This window comes from Borostomias antarcticus (genome assembly GCF_949987555.1).
Source record: "Borostomias antarcticus genome assembly, chromosome: 4".
NCBI lineage: Eukaryota > Metazoa > Chordata > Actinopteri > Stomiiformes > Stomiidae > Borostomias > Borostomias antarcticus.
Window position 1 is genome coordinate 25,352,778 of NC_140237.1, and position 18,175 is coordinate 25,370,952.

Genomic DNA, 18,175 nt, shown 5'->3' on the forward strand with positions numbered 1-18,175 from the left:
TAAACACATGAGTTTTGATCAGTGTTGACGATGCATGGCCTCTCTCAGTCGTCTGCATCTAATAGTCCTACCTGCACAACCCTGTAAACCTAGAGTGTGTACTAACAGGCTTCTAAACAGCCATGGACTGAAGGAGAAGGAGATTTTATTTATTGTTTTCTCACTCGCTGGATAATTATTTATCATCACCAAAAGATTTATATCTCCCGATAAAAAAAAGAAAATGCATGGATGGAGTTTTCAATTACAACACTAGTTGTAAATCATATCAGAGTGAATATGGTTGAGATATACCGGTCTTACCCCAAAGACAGATGACAAAGTTCACACCTGCTCCTGTTTATACTGATTGATTTTAGGATTCGCAAATAACGGCCGCCTGCGTCTGCGTGGTAAATATCCATCTAGAGTGTGAGGAGACGCGCGCTTTGACGACCGGAAAACTGTCCGACTTCCAAGCATGTCGCACGACGGGATGGATGATCCCTTCAACATGGCTGCTGTCTCAAATGTGTTTATCCCATTTCTTATATCAAGAGCCTCAACCCGCTATTCTTATTGGACGACAATCCTGACAGCTAACAGTGTTTTCATCTTCTTCCTTTCATACATTCTTGTTTCTAGCACGAGCATTTTTTATCAACAGAGCTGTCCGGCAAAAAACACTCGAACGGCAAACCAGACAAGCCTTCAGTCTCTCAGTCCGATCATAAGCTATTATACCGTCTGTCCACTGCCAGGCTAGATAGCAACACCAGTGTGTGTGTGATGATAATCAATACATAATCATTCTCCTGTCACAAGAGTAATGCTACTTGCCGTCGGGTCAGCCATTTTAGATGCTGGCATCAGTGGTGTCTGACCTAGAAACCAGAGGAATGAGTTGACAGGCTGAACACATGCACAGAAACAATAGATAGCACTGAAGACGACTCATATAAGACAGTCCCTTTCCATCATTTTTGTGTCTGATATCTAGAATGAATACAAACAATGCTTGGCATTGGCAGACAGAAAGACACATGAATATAATGTGGATCCGTAAACCGTCACTTTTGGATGGCGCAGATTCCCTCAACGTTCCGTCAACATTCCTGATACCTCAGCGGTCAACCGATCCAAAAACACACAGGCATATACAGTACGGTAGACGGACAATTACATGTGTTTAATGTCTGCATCGAACATAAAAATATTTTTTTTTAATGAAGCAGGATGCAGTTTCGTGAAGCCCCTCTCCGTGCCCCCCGCTGGGTAGACAGCCAGGTGTAAACCGCTGGTTCTGCCTGAATACAGGCTTTGCAGCAGGGTACACTTAGTGCCGGTGGTTCTGCCGCTACCAGAACAGCCGGCTTCTCTCCCAATGCCTCAGTGACTGCATACATATACATGTTCCCTTCCACAACCCTCTTCATGTCGGAGCCCAGCCAGAAAGACGAGCAGGCAGACTGTCTAGAAGGCGTGCACAGACCTACATGATGGTGTGGTAGCCAACCGGGAGCTGTGGGATTGAATTCAACTGTATAAAAATGAAAAATAAAAATCGTGCATCTTATTTACTTGAATTAGAAATGCACAGAAGTGATGGTCGTCCATGCAAAGCTGTTGTTTTGTTTGTTTCTCATGGTAATCACTTAAGCAAGTACACCCCCCCCCCCCCTCAATCAAATGTGCCACACCTGACATCACTGAGCCTCTCAATTCGCCCCTCTCCGGTTTTCAGCCAAGCTTCCTATTGATTTCCTCTCAGCTGGAGATTGTACACCGTACTGGGAAAGTCCGCCTGTCCTATTACTGGTTCAGGTGATGAAGGAGGAGCTGTGGCATTGCTTCTTTATCTCACCCTGAGACCTTCCCAGCGTGAACGCCTCCGGATGCAAATTCCTAATTGCCTGCTGTTTGCATAACCTACAGTATGGGTGTAAAGTACATGTAGATGATTGGTGTGACAGTAAATCCAGAGTACTCTAGGATGGGATTAATGAGATTACCAAGCACAGGACAACAACCACAGGCACTTACATGCATAAATTGTATTATCACAAGAGCTGATATTCAAATGGATACCAGTTACAGTAAGATATTGTCTATGAGATGTGCGTGAGGCTAGCCTGGCTACAGACCCTTCATCGCACATCCACTTTCATTTGCGAAACGTGATTCAGGGTCTGGTGTTGCTCGGGTCCAGACTGATTTCTCGCTTCGAATTCCAACCAGGCCAATCGGCGTCCTTTGAATGCGATTTCAAATGCTGTGATTGGCTAGGGGGATGAACTAATCGCTGACGACTCCCTCTTCGGCAACGCCCATCTCGGAAAACGACTGTAACGGGAGCTCGTTCAGACTGAATAATGATCTGAAACGAAATGGCGATTCAGTCGGTCGGGGGGGTAAAAGAGGCCAGACAAATGTCTCTAGACAGGCGCATATCAAGGAATCACCTCTCCTTTGTTGAAGAAGTGAGCAGTGTTCCCTGCCTCTATGTCTTTTGACATTCCATTAAGTCTGAAGGAACGAGGCACACAAGAAGCCAATATAGCGCAGACGGTCTGGAGGCTCAGGCGTCGGCCGCTGCTGTGAGGAGGCGAGCTCGTGAAGCGTCGCTGCTACACAACTCTTTCACACATTACCGTCTATCTCTCTACCGACGGCCAGGCCGCATCAGCAACATCTCAACAGTGTCATGGCGCGACTCGGTCAATTTCAGCATCCAAGCGTATCTGCTAGAAAGGTTTTTCACACACCCAAATCAGCTTCAGATTTATTTTCTCCCCCCCCCTCCCCTAAGCGATTGTACTCTTTCATCTACTGGAGTTTAAAGATTGTTCACCGTTGTAATTGATAAATGAACTGCACTTATATAGCGCTTTTATACGAAGCGCTTTACAATCGAAGGCCTCTCATGATGGCAGCTGCCATGCAAGGTGCTATTCTGCTCATCGGGAGCAATTTGGGGTCTTTGCCCAAGGAGACTTTGACATGTCGTCAGGAGGAGCCGGGATTAGAACTGCTGACCCTACGATCATTGGACGTCCCGCTCTACATCCTGAGCTACAGCCGCCCCATTGTACCAGTGTAATTGTACCAGTGCTATGGGCATCAATGAAACTGGGGACACTATTTATACAATTGAGTGTTCCTGGACAATCCCAGCGCCCAGTGGTGCAGCACACGCAACAGTCAAGACTGTCCCCAAATCCGCCGCACAATAACCAAGAAGGACACGCTACTTTATGCTGATTTGAAACGGTGCCAAGCAGAGGCTTCTCTAATCCTTTTTTTTTGGAGGGGGGGTGGGGGGGGGTGGGGAGAAACTCCCCCCTGCATGAGTGGAAAGGAGAAGGGAGCTATTTCACACTTCCCTGCTTCTACCGTTTTTCCAAGATGTTTTCTTCATTCACTTCTATTCATGCATAGTGACACTTTTTTTTTTACCGAGTGCACCTAACACACCTTTGAAGCTATGACATGTATGAGGGTGCTTTTTGTAATTGCTAGCCGATCAACAGTGGCTTTGTTCTACTGTAATATAATCCATATCACTTTTTTATGTAGTTGAAGTGTTGCTATCTTTAAAAAAAGGGATGCAATGTCCTGTATTCATTTCACGTGACCGTTGGAAAATACCTGGGACATGAAGGATATAATTTATTTTCAGGAGGTTTGAGTAATTTGCATTATTGCACACACCACACTAATATGCTTTCTTACATTCAGCATACTCACTTGTTTTTTTGCTTTAGGCTACTTGCTCAAGTCAATTTCTACACTCACACCCAAACACGCCAACATACCCCCCCCACACACACACACACATACACCGACACACCCACATACCCCCCCCCCCCCCCCCAAACACACACACAGACTCACACACCCACATACTGTACACACTCACACCCGCACGCACTCACACACCCACATACTGTACACACCCACACACACAGACACACACACACACACATACACACACACACACTCACACACCCACGTACACACACACACACACACATATACACCCCCCCCACACACACACACAAATACACACACACTCACACACCCACGTACTATACACACCCACACCCGCACGCACTCACACACCCACATACTGTACACACCCACACACATACACACACACACACTCACACACCCACGTACACACACACACACACACACACACACACACACACACACATATACACCCCCCCCCCACACACACAAATACACACACACTCACACACCCACATACTATACACACCCACACCCGCACGCACTCACACACCCACATACTGTACACACCCACACACAGACACACACACACATACACACACACTCACACACCCACATACACACAAAACCAACCATTTCTGATACAAAAATATATTCCTTGCATCGATTCTCTGTGATCAAACCATTACCTAACAGGCCTAAGATGCTGTACAGTAACAGCCCTTACCACCAGGGTCATCACACGCCTGTGAATTATGAACAAACAGTCGTCTCCGTGGGCCACTTCAGGCTCTCCGACTGTGAAATAATTGGTTTGCAGCACTGAACCAGGGTTTCTAGTCAAAGTGCAATAGTGGCTTTATGTTTTGTTGTGTTCTAAGGCAAGGAACACGGTGGCCACTATTAATCATTGTTTGACATATGTAGCTGGTGGCACTATAAGTAAGGGGGTCGAAGGAGGTTTGAAAAGTGTCTGTGATTTAAAGGCCATCCAGAAGAAGAAAAGAGAGCAGATAATAACACTATTATTGGCATGATCAGAGCTATGGAATACTTATTTGAATGTGTTGAGGATAAGACTGTATGTGTGGGTTTGACCTCTTTAAAGGTGGTACTTAGTAGTAAATAGTAGGTAAATTAATTCCTGGGGTACAGAACACACATATAGCTGCACAACTGGTGATAAATGGAAGATTCTTCAAGGTTGAATGAGATTTACTTTGAGTTTAGTCCGTAAACAGTATGCATGCGGTATCATGTTTGAACACCATCTTCTCTGAATAAACCCAGCAAGCTACATAATAGACCAATATGGAAAGACCAGTTCACTGTAGAAAATGGATGTAATTGATTTTGTAGGTGGTTCAGCACTTATGCTGCCTGCTTACTCCCACAGTAAACGTGCATATATTACATTATTTGGATTTTGTTGGTTTATCCTTGATGTGTCAAGCCAAAACATTCAGGACAAATGAAATATGGTGTTGTCCCTGTCTGTGTCACCATATCAGAGGCACCAGGTTGGTGTGTTAACATTAAAAAAAACATCATGAATATAATTTCACAGCCATAAATGAAAGCATCATTCAAACTCTGACTTGGAACCAGGTCCTTCGACATGTGCAGCAGGCTGCTGCGGATGTTCTATCGGTCTGTGGTGCGGATGTTCTACCGGTCTGTGATGCGGATGTTCTATCGGTCTGTGGTGTGGATGTTCTACCGGTCTGTGATGCGGATGTTCTATCGGTCTGTGGTGCGGATGTTCTATCGGACTGTGGTAGCCATTACGCTGTTCTTCACCGTGGCCTGCTAGGGAGGACGCACCGGGTCTGGGGAGACAAACAGGCTGAACAAGCTGGTGAGGAGGGCCGGCTCTGTTGATGGGCAACAACTGGACAGCCTGGAGGCTGAGCTGGACAACCCCTCCCATCTATCTATCTATCTATCCATCCATCCATCCATCCATCCATCCATCCATCCATCCATCCATCCATCCATCCATCCATCCATCCATCCATCCATCCATCCATCCATCCATCCATCCATCCATCCATCCATCCATCCATCCATCCATCCATCCATCCATCCATCCATCCATCCATCCATCCATCCATCCATCCATCCATCCATCCATCTATCTATCTATCTACTATCTATCTCTCTATCTCTCTATCTATCGGAAAGCAGTGTAGTTGACAGTACAGATGGCCTGGTAATTGTTTCTGGGAAATCTGTCCTGAGGTGTTCTGACAACACAGGTAGATGTTTGTAGTTAGAAGAGGCACCGGGGCTAGCCACAGGTGTGTTAGCCTGTGGATGGCAGGAAACTGACCAGGTGGACTGAAGCTAGCCACCTCTGGGTCAGATGTACGGCAGGGAGAAATAGCAGTGCCAGCTTCAGTTAGCATGGTGCCTTCTGGTTTTAAAGGTGCAATAGTCAAGATCCTGATGTAGACGTATCATGAAAAAAAAAAACTCTAACAAAGCTTGTGAGCCAATAGTATTAAACTCCTGATCACTCCCACCTCCAGACATATCGTGTGGTACCAACGTTGTGGTAGTAAAATAATACTCACAGGCCTTGTTAGAGGTGGAAATCAAACCTCAGACATCTCAGACGGAGGTCAACCAAACGTTCAATTCATAATCAATAATTTATTGGGGGGAGGGGAGCAATACTTTTACTCCGCACCTTTCTAAAGGCTCTGTGAATGCATTATTTAATTTAATTGAATATTGAAAAAGTTGAAATGATGAACAGAATACTAGGAGGCTACTCCTGACAGTCCTTGGGAAGTGAGAGCACTTATTAGAGTACTAATATATGTATGTTGTTGACTTCCTCATTCACAGGTACAGCCGTTACGAGGGTGACGGCTACAGACGCAGATGATCCTGTCTATGGAAACAGCGCTAAGCTGGTATACAGCATTCTGGACGGACAGCCCTACTTTTCAATCGACCCAAACACCGGTTAGTAGCCTACTGCAGGTGTCACTATTCCCAGATAGCAAGCGGATCTGGGCCATATACAGGCCAGATCTGGCCCTTGTGGCTTAGTTCCGGCCCATATATGGCCCAGATCCGCTTGCTATCTGGGTTGAATAATACTGAAACGATCCATTGTACTAATGTTGTACTTCTATTGTTCAGTCCACGTTAGGTCGTTAGGACAGGTCTTTCTTGAAAAAGAGATGCACATTTCAATGAGACAAACCTGTAGGATACACATATAAATATGAGGTGCTTCAGTTCAGGTACTGTACACATACAGACTCAGATTTACACCAGAAGTATACAGAACTCTTTCCACAAGTTTAGAAGATGAAAGAAGAAAAAAAACAGACATTCAAGGACTGGTAGGTATTCACTTGTGTTATGTTTAAATGGCATCTGCTGTCTGTTTCTTGCTCAACCTCAACTCTGTATGTTTTCTTAATTGCATTTTCAGCCAAGTTGTTAACAGTGTCTGTAAGCAGCATGATTAAATAATGGTGAATTTGCATTAATAAGCAATGAGATGGAAATCGACAGCTCACAATTTGGAAAAACAACACACAATAAACAAGCTTGGAGAGAGAGAGGCAGGATTCTATGTGCATAATAAACATGAGCACTTCTGGGTTCAAACACAAATACTTCACCCTCAGCTTTTTAGCATTTCAATCACTGGCCATTGAGCAACAATAACAGACGCGCACTTGGAGAACGTGTGAAAGGACAATTTTAAGGTTAAGTATTAATGCTTTGCATGATTACTGACAACATGCAAATGTCTCATTCAAGTGAGCCAGAGGTTTTAATGAATGTTAATGAAAAATAGAAAGTTAAGGCAAAAACACCCATTATGATCCATTTGACACCTCCAACACCATGTAGGAAATGAAACGCATTTGATAAATAAATAAGCAGCATGCCCCAATTCATCACTTGGTTAATGGACGGTGAAAAAAATAGTAGCAAATATCTATGGAAATGAGTGTTTGTCTTTCCTCCCCTTCCAATGATTAGGAATTAATTTGAATAGCTAACGATGATCAGCAGAGATGAGAGAGTGGAGACTAACAGAGGATGACTGATGACTGTCTGTGTGTGTGTGCGTGCGTGCGTGCGTGCGTGTGTGTGCGTGTGTGTGTGTGCGTGCGTCCGTGCGTGTGTGTGTGTGCGCACATGTTGGTGCGCATGTGTGTATGCGTGTGTGTGCACATGTGTGTGTGTGTGTGTGTGTGTGTGCGTATGCACGTGTGAGTGTGTGAGTGTATGAGTATTATCTGAAGTGTTGTTACCCACCTCACAACCAAATGATTTCCCAAGACAGAATATTGTATTGTTCAATATTCTAACTGAACATAGAAGTTATAAAACATAATATTCCATAACCCTGACATATTTGAGCGGTGTATTGTGTTGGTACGTGCGTTCTCCTAACCACCCCAGCCCTGGTCAAGGTCCTCACAGTCCTCCAGACCAGGCTCAATGTACAGGCCTGGAGGTGATCAGAACGGAGTGTCATGCCTTTGTGAAGGTTTTATGTTAAACTGACGACTGCAGACCTCTGTTTTCTATCTAGATCATCCGCTGCACACACACTGAGTTGTTTATATTGTGCACTGTGGCTCAGTCAATAAGGTCCTGTCTGCATACACTATATTATTCAAGATTATACAAGACAGCCGGCATAATTCATTCTCAGTCAGAATTCAAATGACGGCAGACAGTGGTAGAACACAGAACAACAAACAAACAGGCTGAGTTGCAGCGCCGGCTCACAGCTCAACGCGGGGCTCTCTGTCTCGCCGCTTGCCCCGTCGCTGGTCCTGCTCTTCTGTTATGACACTGGTGTGTTCCCCTCTCTCATTCAAGCATCATGCTCCCAATAGTGGTACTGTCAAGGCATGACATCCAAAGAAAACAACAAAACCGCAACAGTATTCATGTCAATTCAGTATTTATGTATTCCTATGTACCGTATACAGCGCAGCTTAAGTTATGTTTTACCAACAATGTCTCAGTTGCTGTTGTGTTTAGTGCAGTTCAGGATGTCCACATTTGAGGCACTTGATTAATGCACTTTTCTTTTTTTCCCCCCCAGCAACTATTAAAATCGCTCTGCAAGCGATGGACCGGGAGATGAGGGAGGAGTACCTGGTGGTCATTCAGGCTAAGGACATGGGAGGACACATGGGAGGCCTGTCTGGGACCACCACAGTCACCGTCACGCTGACAGACATCAACGACAACCCACCAAAGTTCTCCAAAAGTAAGGATGCTCTATGGTTGTTCCTGGTTCATCGATACTTTACTGATCCCCCTAGGGGGGAATTTCATGGATGGATCATGGATTGAATTAAACAAGACGTTGTGTTCAACATATTGTGGGCTCTCTACTAATTATGAATCTTGAGCGTGTTTTTTTTACTCTATTGCCTTGACACACATGTATTAGTACTACAGTATGGGATACACAGTCCTATAGAGGACTGTACAGTCAGAGGCACTAGCATGGCGCTGTCTCCACCCTCCAGGTCTGTATGAGTTTGTGATCCCAGAGGACCTGGCTGTGGGCAAACCTGCGGGGAAAGTGAAAGCCAACGATCGTGACATCGGAGAGAACGCCAAGTCCTCCTACAGCATCATCGAAGGGGACGACAGGGATGTGTTTGAGATCACAACGGATGCGCAGACTCAGGAAGGGATCCTCCGACTCAAGAAGGTAAGGATGGACCCTCCTCACTACGGTCCTCACAACGGTACCGTCCTCCGCCGCAACTGTACAGTATACTGCAATATCCTCAAAGAAACCAGTCCTGTTCTGTACCCACCTATATCTACTCCATCAAAAATAAACATCAAAGATATATGATTGTGTAAATGACAATATAGTGCTTTGATAGAGAAAATAATAGTACAAACATTGCTAAAATAAACGACATAATAATAAAGAGTAATAACACATGAATAATACAAAATAAGTTATTGTAAAGTGCATAAAACTGGGGCAAGATAGGCTGAGAGGAAGACTGACAGGTTGATGAGGAGCAATAAATGAAGCAAAATTTGATAAAATAACCAATAAAATTGGATATAAAATAGGGTCGAATAAATCAAATCATAAAAGCCAGGTTAGAAATATATATATATATATATATATATATATATATATATATATATATTGGAAGGTGCGGACCATAGAAACCAGGAGCTGCCTCACCACAGGTGCTAGGCCTTAGATAGATGACTTAGCTGTGAAAGTCATAACCCAACAGATACACAGCAGTGAGAGGGGATGAAAGGCAGCAGCGAACCAGGTGGTGTAATACCTGATAAGACTCAACAATACAGTTCAATATGGAAAACACTTGGAATGACTCATACAGTACATGGACTAAAGTTAATTAACAATAATTACTGGATTGTTTGAAACATCATGCAAAAGGCATATTTACATATTTCTTTTGAAATACTCATATATATTCAGTCACTAAGGCATGCATTGTGTGCATACATATATACTGCCCTTTTTTGCTTAGTAGTAGATAGTTGTATAATTGAAGCCCATGCAGGATTGATGGATGGTGTCTGACGACTTGGGGTAGAAGCTGTCTGGGGCTGGGGCTAGATATAGATCATTCAAGAATGATGTGTCAGTCATTAAAGTTTCAATGCTAAATGACATACCCAAGGACAGACATCACAGCGTTCTCACAGTGCCAGGTCCCATAATACACCTGGATGTGTCTGTTTTCAAACTCTTTGAGTCATTTGTGGTGATATTCACATTTAATCTAAATAATTGCAAGCTACATCTGCAATGGGATACATTTATGTTGGAAAAAACAACAACAAATGGGGTGCAAGGTACTGCTGGAATTAAATGAAATTCAGAAAGTTCTTGAAAAGAAAAATTAGAAAACAAATTAGACCTCAGATAAAAGACCCCTAACTGTTGACAGAGGGAACCTAAAATGTGTCTTTCCTTGTTTTCTCATTTATGTGCATTCTTGTAACTTCTCCACCTCACGCCTTCCTACTCGCGCTGGCAGGAAATCCATAGCTTGCATCACTAATGGAGAGATGGACAAGATTGCCAGGAAATAACACAGAGTCAGCTGCTCATAATATTCTCACCCCTGCAACTCCAGATGGACTGTGATTCAAGTTCATACAAGATGAAAATAACTATTCATTCTTCCTCTGACATTTTCTCTCCAAACACTGTCATGGTTTCAAATCCCACCCCCCAGCATGCACAGCACCTGATGTGCAAGGACAAACAGATTTAACACAACACTTTTATCAGAACACCTCCCCCTTTCAAACCAGAAACATGGCTCTTTAAAATGCTGTCAGAATCAAGTGCAAATTATGAAAGATCCTTTGGGGCAAGGTTAAAAAATATTGATCTACACAGGACTGTAAAGACACAGACACGGGGAAAGAGCTTTGTTGTTTTGGATTTAAGCTTTTTATCTTTCAACCCGCAGGCCTATATCGAGGGAGGTTAGTAGGATGCGCATCCCCCAAATCCAAACTGACACACACACGCACACACACACTCACACACACACACACACCTACACACGCACAACACATGCTCAAGTGCACACACACACACACACACGCACGCACGCACGCACGCACACACACACACACACACACACACACACACACACACACACACACACACACACAGACAGACACACACACACACACACACACACACACACACACACACACACACAACCCAGACAGTGTTGAACCTTAATGTGGGCTGTGTGTACATGCATTTCCAAAGGACGCCGAGGCTCATGGGAGTTTGAAACATGCTGCAGTGAGGTCTGAGGTGGGAGGAGTCACCAGGAGGAGGAACTGTTTACTGTTGAAGGACAATGGGCCTCATTCACCAATATCCTCCTAAGTTCCGTTCTTAAATGTCTTCCTACGAACGTTTCTAAAGAAAGCTCCCGTCTGAGAGTTCTCACCTGCCTTCTCTTAATGGTGAATCCCATGGCTTCACAAGTTGAAAGCTTGTCACCCGAATTAGCATAGGTAAACTCCCTGCTAGCCCCATACAAGGACATGCAACTACAGGGTCGTGTGCAGATGTCACTTCTCTGAATGAATAGCGGTCATCTGTGCCCTCGACTCGCCAACTTTTCGATAGCATAATGGTTTTAGGTGGGGTTGTGTCAGGCGCATTGGCAAGTCAGAGGACTGCACGTCAAATCCAGGGTGGGCAATGAAAATCAGATTTTAATTCAGCCAAGTAGGCCTCCTACTACGAGGAATTGGCCTTGGTGCATAAACATAGCGAGGCAGAACAGTGCAATATGTCAACATGATAGAATACAATATACAAGCCTACAGTCTACAAAAATTTAGGCTATTAAATAGCCTACACAGCTGTCAACGTGGCATGCCCAAGCAAAAATCTAAAGACCAGACTCCACCTGTCATATTTATAGTGTCATTAAAATGCATGGGACGATATTAGCCTACTAGGGCACACAGTTGGACCCTGCGCATAAGGGATATATTGGACAGACAGCACTCTCGCTTTGTAAAGTAAGGAAAACCATTATTATAAGATACATTATACAAATAGTATAGTATTGCAATCCTATGAAGTTATACAACTGTAGATTTGAAGTAAAAACAATCACAAATCATTTAAAATGAACATGTCTTTCGCACGAATAGTCTGTAGCCTACTTAAGACTGCTCTTCCATGTTCGTAGATTCTGTTCTTAGTTCCCACATGTGAGAACATTGGTGAATGCCAGAATCTTATTTGAAACGGTGTAAGTGAAGTTTAAGAAGAAATGCTTCCTAAGAAATCGTTAACTTCATTGGTGAATGAGGCCCACTGATTTCTTCCTTCTTGCTGTTATTTCTGTCCATATACATTCAGGGAGGTGAACGATTGAGTGATGAACGCAAGGATAAGAATGGGATAGAGGGCATTTTACCAAGAGTGGAGTGTATTGCTGAAACTAACAGAGATGTATTCCTATAACTGACAGGACAAAAGACCATTTAAAGCCCCTCAATACTACTGTAGCTCGTTGCGAATATGGTGTCTAAACCACCCATTGCATAAGCATGAAATAAAAACCAATAGTGCAGCTTGTTGGATCACAGAAAGTCAAGTGCTGTATTAATATACCTCCCACAAAATGATGAGCAGTGACAGAGGGCCACTGAGGACCCTTTCGATATGGCTGACTCACTGGAGCAATGACAGGCACCTCTAAGTGTCATCCATGCTTATTTGAGAGGGTGAGAATAAGTCTGCCTCCATAGTGTTGTTTCAGATAAAAGTGCTTGAATCTGTGAGAAAAAGAAAAAAAAGAAAAGCTCTTTACAATAGGATACTTAGGAAATAGATATCTGCTGCAATAAAAGCTTGAAATTACATTTTTGGTTTGACATGTTATAATATCGTAATATGCCTTCTGTAAATCAATGTGTTGTGTTGCACTATATTTAACCAGATCACGCAATCACACAATTGAACAGATTCCAATTCTAATGTTATCATTTTGACCATCGGGTTAATAATGAAAGAGCTCCAAATAGCTTTTCCTCTGACTGTGGCGGGCTGGCCTGGGGGTGGGGGGTGGGGGGCGGCGGGGGGCTGCCTCTGTAGCAGTGCCCTGACGCCAGGCGCGTGGACTTCAAAGCCCCCTGGTGGTCTGTTCCCCAGCTGATATCTGACCTCCTCTAACACCCCCCGCCCCCCCCCCCCCCTGTCCAGCCTGCTGGCAGCAGCCCTCCGCTGGCCCGACCTCGCCAGACCCAGCCTCGGGGGTCGCTGGAGCCCCTCGCTCCGACTCAAAACGCCGGAATGCATTTCTTTCTCTTTTCTCTCCCTCTCCTATAACCTCTCTCGTTCCCTAAGCCAGCCGCAGTCCCCTCAAGCGGCAAGGCCCACTTTTGATTTCCCTATAAATCCTGGTTATGGAGCGAGGAAGTGGTTTGAGCCCATTATTCTAGCGGTGTGAGACCAGCCAGAGGTGGTTCACCATAAAACTGTGACAGTCTGGGACGTCCGCGGAGACGCCAGCGAGGAGAACTGTGACATTTTTACATGTTGCAAATATTAATGATGAGCTGTACATAAAAGTGGTGGGCATGTTTATTTTTCCCTATTACATGACAGTCTGACTGCAATCAAAGGGCTCTGGGTTGTCTCACCAGAACAACTGTTTGAAATTCCCCTTAGGAACCGCTTGAAGTCTATCTGGTTAGACATTTGTATGTAGTTAGCATTCACCGTTGTGCCTCGGTGTGGGTATTGATAGAGCTGATGGCTTTGTCTCAGTAAATGCAGTCCTTGAGATTATTTCCGGTGAGAATCAAGTAATGGTGTTATCGTCATGGTAATGCAGGGTACCAAAATGATATTTTCAGGTAGCACAAACTCGAAAATCACATTTTTCATGATTGCTTAACACATTTGAATCAAAACCTCGTGTGAAACCGTAAGATTAACCTTGTATACAGCCATATCCGAATCCTCAACAGATGCCAGGTCACAGCACACGTTGCTAAGCTAACTCGCTGACTGCTCGAGGTGAGATTGTGGTTATTGCTAATAATTCATGTTATCTTCCCATTTCGAGTCTGAGTCGTGCTTGAATTCTCTCCCAGCGCTCTTTGAGACGATCTGAGCATAGGACACTATTACAACAAACCTCAGTGTCACTCTAGACTTTCATTCATTCTCCTCATTGAATTATTCCTGCTTTGCTCATTAGTGAAACATATTTGTTTCCTCTACACAGCCCCTGGACTTTGAGACCAAGAAATCCTACATATTGAAGGTGGAGGCGGCCAATGTTAAATTTGAACCCAACAGTGGTGGGCCCTTCAAGGACACAGCTACAGTGAAGATAGCAGTGGAGGATTCAGACGAACCTCCAGTCTTCTCCAGGCCTACCTATGTGCTGGAAGTCAACGAGAATGCTGCCATCAGCACGGTGATAGGAACGGTAACCGCTCGAGACCCGGACGCCACTGGCAGCCTCTTAAGGTAAGAAACATACTATTGTTTATATAAATTGATGTGATGTTTTATTGATGCTCAAAGTGCACCCACCTCATCTATTACTGATGAACGTGACACAAGGCTGATCCAAGACCAGGTCTATTTTATCAACAACTTGTTCACATAATACCTTCATTTTCTCATACAAATCTCAAAATGTCACCACAGCCAATATGTCCCTCGAGCAGTGGAATGTGAGCCAATAGGGCACTCTTCTTCCCTCGAGTCCAGGATGTGACATCACAACATAGCCAGACTTGGTGTATGACTTTGCCTGCTGTATTACACTTGTGTGACTTACTCTTGAAAATACCACAAGGGCACCTTGAGGAGAGGTTATCCAGGCAATTTCTCTCCTTCCACCTTCATATTTCATTAGTTCCCCAGTGACTCGCCAGCCACAATCCCAGGACAACACTCAACAGGTTGTGTAATTGCATGCGGAGCAGAGTGCAGGCAGGGGACCATAGATTGGGTTTTGTAAAATGCAGGGAAGTTCATGGCGGTTGCATCCTCACGCTCAGAGACGAGAATGTATCGAGAATTTACCCTTAGGTTGCGTGTCCCCTGTAAAAGGGACATTTATATTCTATGTGTTCTTTTGTCTTTGTATCCTGTGACCAAATGCCTGTCACATCTACGCCGTGGTTTTCACTGGTATTAAATGAATAGTATGTATTAAAGGCCCTACGAGGAGTTTCGGGAAGAGGAAGTGTTTTCCGCCCAAAAAGACCACATTTCCCATGAGCCTCCTCATCTCACTGTCGTAAACCTTAGCTACCTGAGCCGGGTGTTTTGAAGATGGAACGATCGCCACCGACGAGGTAATTACATAGGTCTTACTAGTAATGTTACTTTTGACAATATATAACGGTCATATTTAAATTATTCTTCATCTTGTCGGCGCCGTAGGATACTTCAGTAAATCTTTAAATCGTTTCGTCATTCCAAGGAAGTTCTGGACGACCCGACTACAAAATAATAATCGAAAAATAAACTACATACAAGAAACGACATTTGTCGAAAATGGACACATAAACAAGTGTGGGTAATGTAGATTCACCCACATTAAAATGAGACTGTTTCATAACCAAAAATAAACTCCTCGGGGTACCTTTAAAGTACGGTACATGCTTTTCATGTTTCACAAGCACATGCTCTTCATGACTTTTTCATTTTATTTCTTTCATGGAAATGCCCCCTGTATTCATGTGATCTTCCGTGGTACAGTGCTTAATGTGGAGGAGATGACTCATTGTCAGAATTGTACAGAATTGAAGCTTTAGGACCTCATGCCATCACATGGGCGTCTTGCGCCAAAAGCTTTCAAGCAATCAGCAGTGGTCTGCGTTTTTCTTTAGCCTTTTTTTATGAATGCATTTTTTGAAAGCTCTTCAACACACCTGTTCAGCAGGTTCCTTCTGGGTAAAAGGACGGAGATATGGTGCTTCTGTGGTTAATGTGACATTACAGTCCCGGTATGACAACTGGAATGAAGGCTTTGAACAAACATAACACGCGTATGAGACAGGAGAGGCACTGACAACAAGCTGACATTTTCTTGCAATTCTGTGTTGTTCCCCAACACTGATTGCTCCTCCATAAGATGGTATTTTCTCTAGTGTGAAAACATTTTCCCCAAAAATAAGGACGTTCCACTACCAAAGTGAAAAGCTTCACATTTTATTTCCAGATATACACTTCTGATGAAATTACATTTCATTTCATAGCAACATAGCATTTTCATTTTAGATGCTTCTCTTAGAGGTGTATTTTCATACATGTTTACATTATGTGCAGGTACATTGTTTCATTTTATATACCTATGAAGCATCTCCAAAATCTGACAGACTTGAAAACCAAGAGGAGCCTCATCCTTGCATGTACTGTAATGATAATAGTGTTGTAGGAAACACTGTTCCACAACACAAACAACACCCATACCAAGCCGTCAATAACCTGAGTGGGTTAGAATTGCCAGGCACCAGGTGCACTCTCCACTCCAACCCCTCAAAAAGAGCTAATAAATCCATTCAAACTGCAGGCCATCTTTTATGTTAAGGCTTTTGACGGTTTTCAAAAACATTTTAGAACTGGCCCATGTACATACATGTAGATTGTGATTGTGAAGTGAATATTGCAACTGTGTCTTTGAATGTGTTTATGAATGTACAGTATGTAAATTATGTGGACGTTTTCAGGTCAGTTAGATCAATCGTCCTACATCTTGCCTGTAATTGCTCCTCCTGGAAGGGTTAAGACGATCATACCGTAGCACTAGGGAGGTCGGGGGTAGTGAGTCATAGGTCTAGTGGGTGAGACCGCATGTCTTTCTTCAAGTTCCGCGAAACAATTAGCAGTACTTCTTTTGCAGGGGACCTTTTTTGCGTCCCACAACTGACCGGTTTCTCTGTGAATCCCTCGTCCAGGCCAGGGACAACATGAAATAAACGTAGCCACATAAGAGTGGTCAGCATGCAGGGGACAGCGAAATTAGTTCAACATCTGTGATCGTCCCGGTGGAATGACTGACCTAATAACAAGCAGAATGTAACAGATGCATTCGTACGGTTTTGCAAAAAAAATGCATTTTGTTCTCATTCAACCATCTCTCTCTACCTTTCTTTTCATGGGGGCGCGCACACACACACACGCACGCACGCACGCACTCACACACACACACACACACACACACACACACACACACACACACACACACACACACACACACACACACACACACACACACCCTTGTTTAATGGCTTCATGCCTTATGGTTAAAGGTCAGAAATAACCCTCCAGAACGAGGATGTGGATTTAGTACTTTTTTCCAGTTGAATTATCGTCAGTAGCTTTATGCTTCAATACCTCCTAATGACATTGAAGTGCTCCTGCAGCATCACCACCACCTGTGTTCAAGGTGCTAAATGTGGCAGATTTCCTTTCCAGATTTCCAAGTTTCTGTGTTTTCAGACGTCACCTCAGTACAATTGGATATCATCTCAAGACAATGATTTTGTTGCATTCTTTAAAAAATAAATTTGATCTGTCTGACTCTTTGGACATTAACTGTGAGTTTATGTATGACAGCAGTAGTCATCATCATTGTTGATGATAATTAGAAACTTACACTAACACACACACACACACACACAAACACATGCGTACACTGTCCTGCACAAAGACCTGAGATTATTCTATTTACTTTTAATTCTCTTCACATTGTCAGTTTGATTGACAGGTGGCAGAACATTTCAAGGTCTGTCTCCCCTGCTCCACGTGAAGCTGTCAGAGTTTGACTGGGATCCATTCAGGCTGCAGGAGCCGGCGCAGGCTCTCCTCCCCGGTGGTTTGAGAGCCTGTCTGCATGTCTTGAAAGTGCTCTGCGTCTGTCGG

At 43.9% G+C, this 18,175-nt stretch overlaps 1 protein-coding gene across 1 annotated transcript in view; it reads left to right on the forward strand.

Annotated features, from left to right (window-relative positions):
- The window catches only part of cdh8 (cadherin 8), a gene marked incomplete at both ends in the record, with an annotated part of 92,009 nt that overhangs the window by 56,883 nt on the left and 16,951 nt on the right, over nucleotides 1-18,175 (forward strand). The window contains 4 exons of the mRNA XM_084437054.1: nucleotides 6,583-6,702; nucleotides 8,822-8,989; nucleotides 9,255-9,442; nucleotides 14,517-14,764. Of these exons, the coding sequence (XP_084293180.1) occupies nucleotides 6,583-6,702; nucleotides 8,822-8,989; nucleotides 9,255-9,442; nucleotides 14,517-14,764 (724 nt within the window). The remainder of the gene's footprint in view (nucleotides 1-6,582; nucleotides 6,703-8,821; nucleotides 8,990-9,254; nucleotides 9,443-14,516; nucleotides 14,765-18,175) is intronic.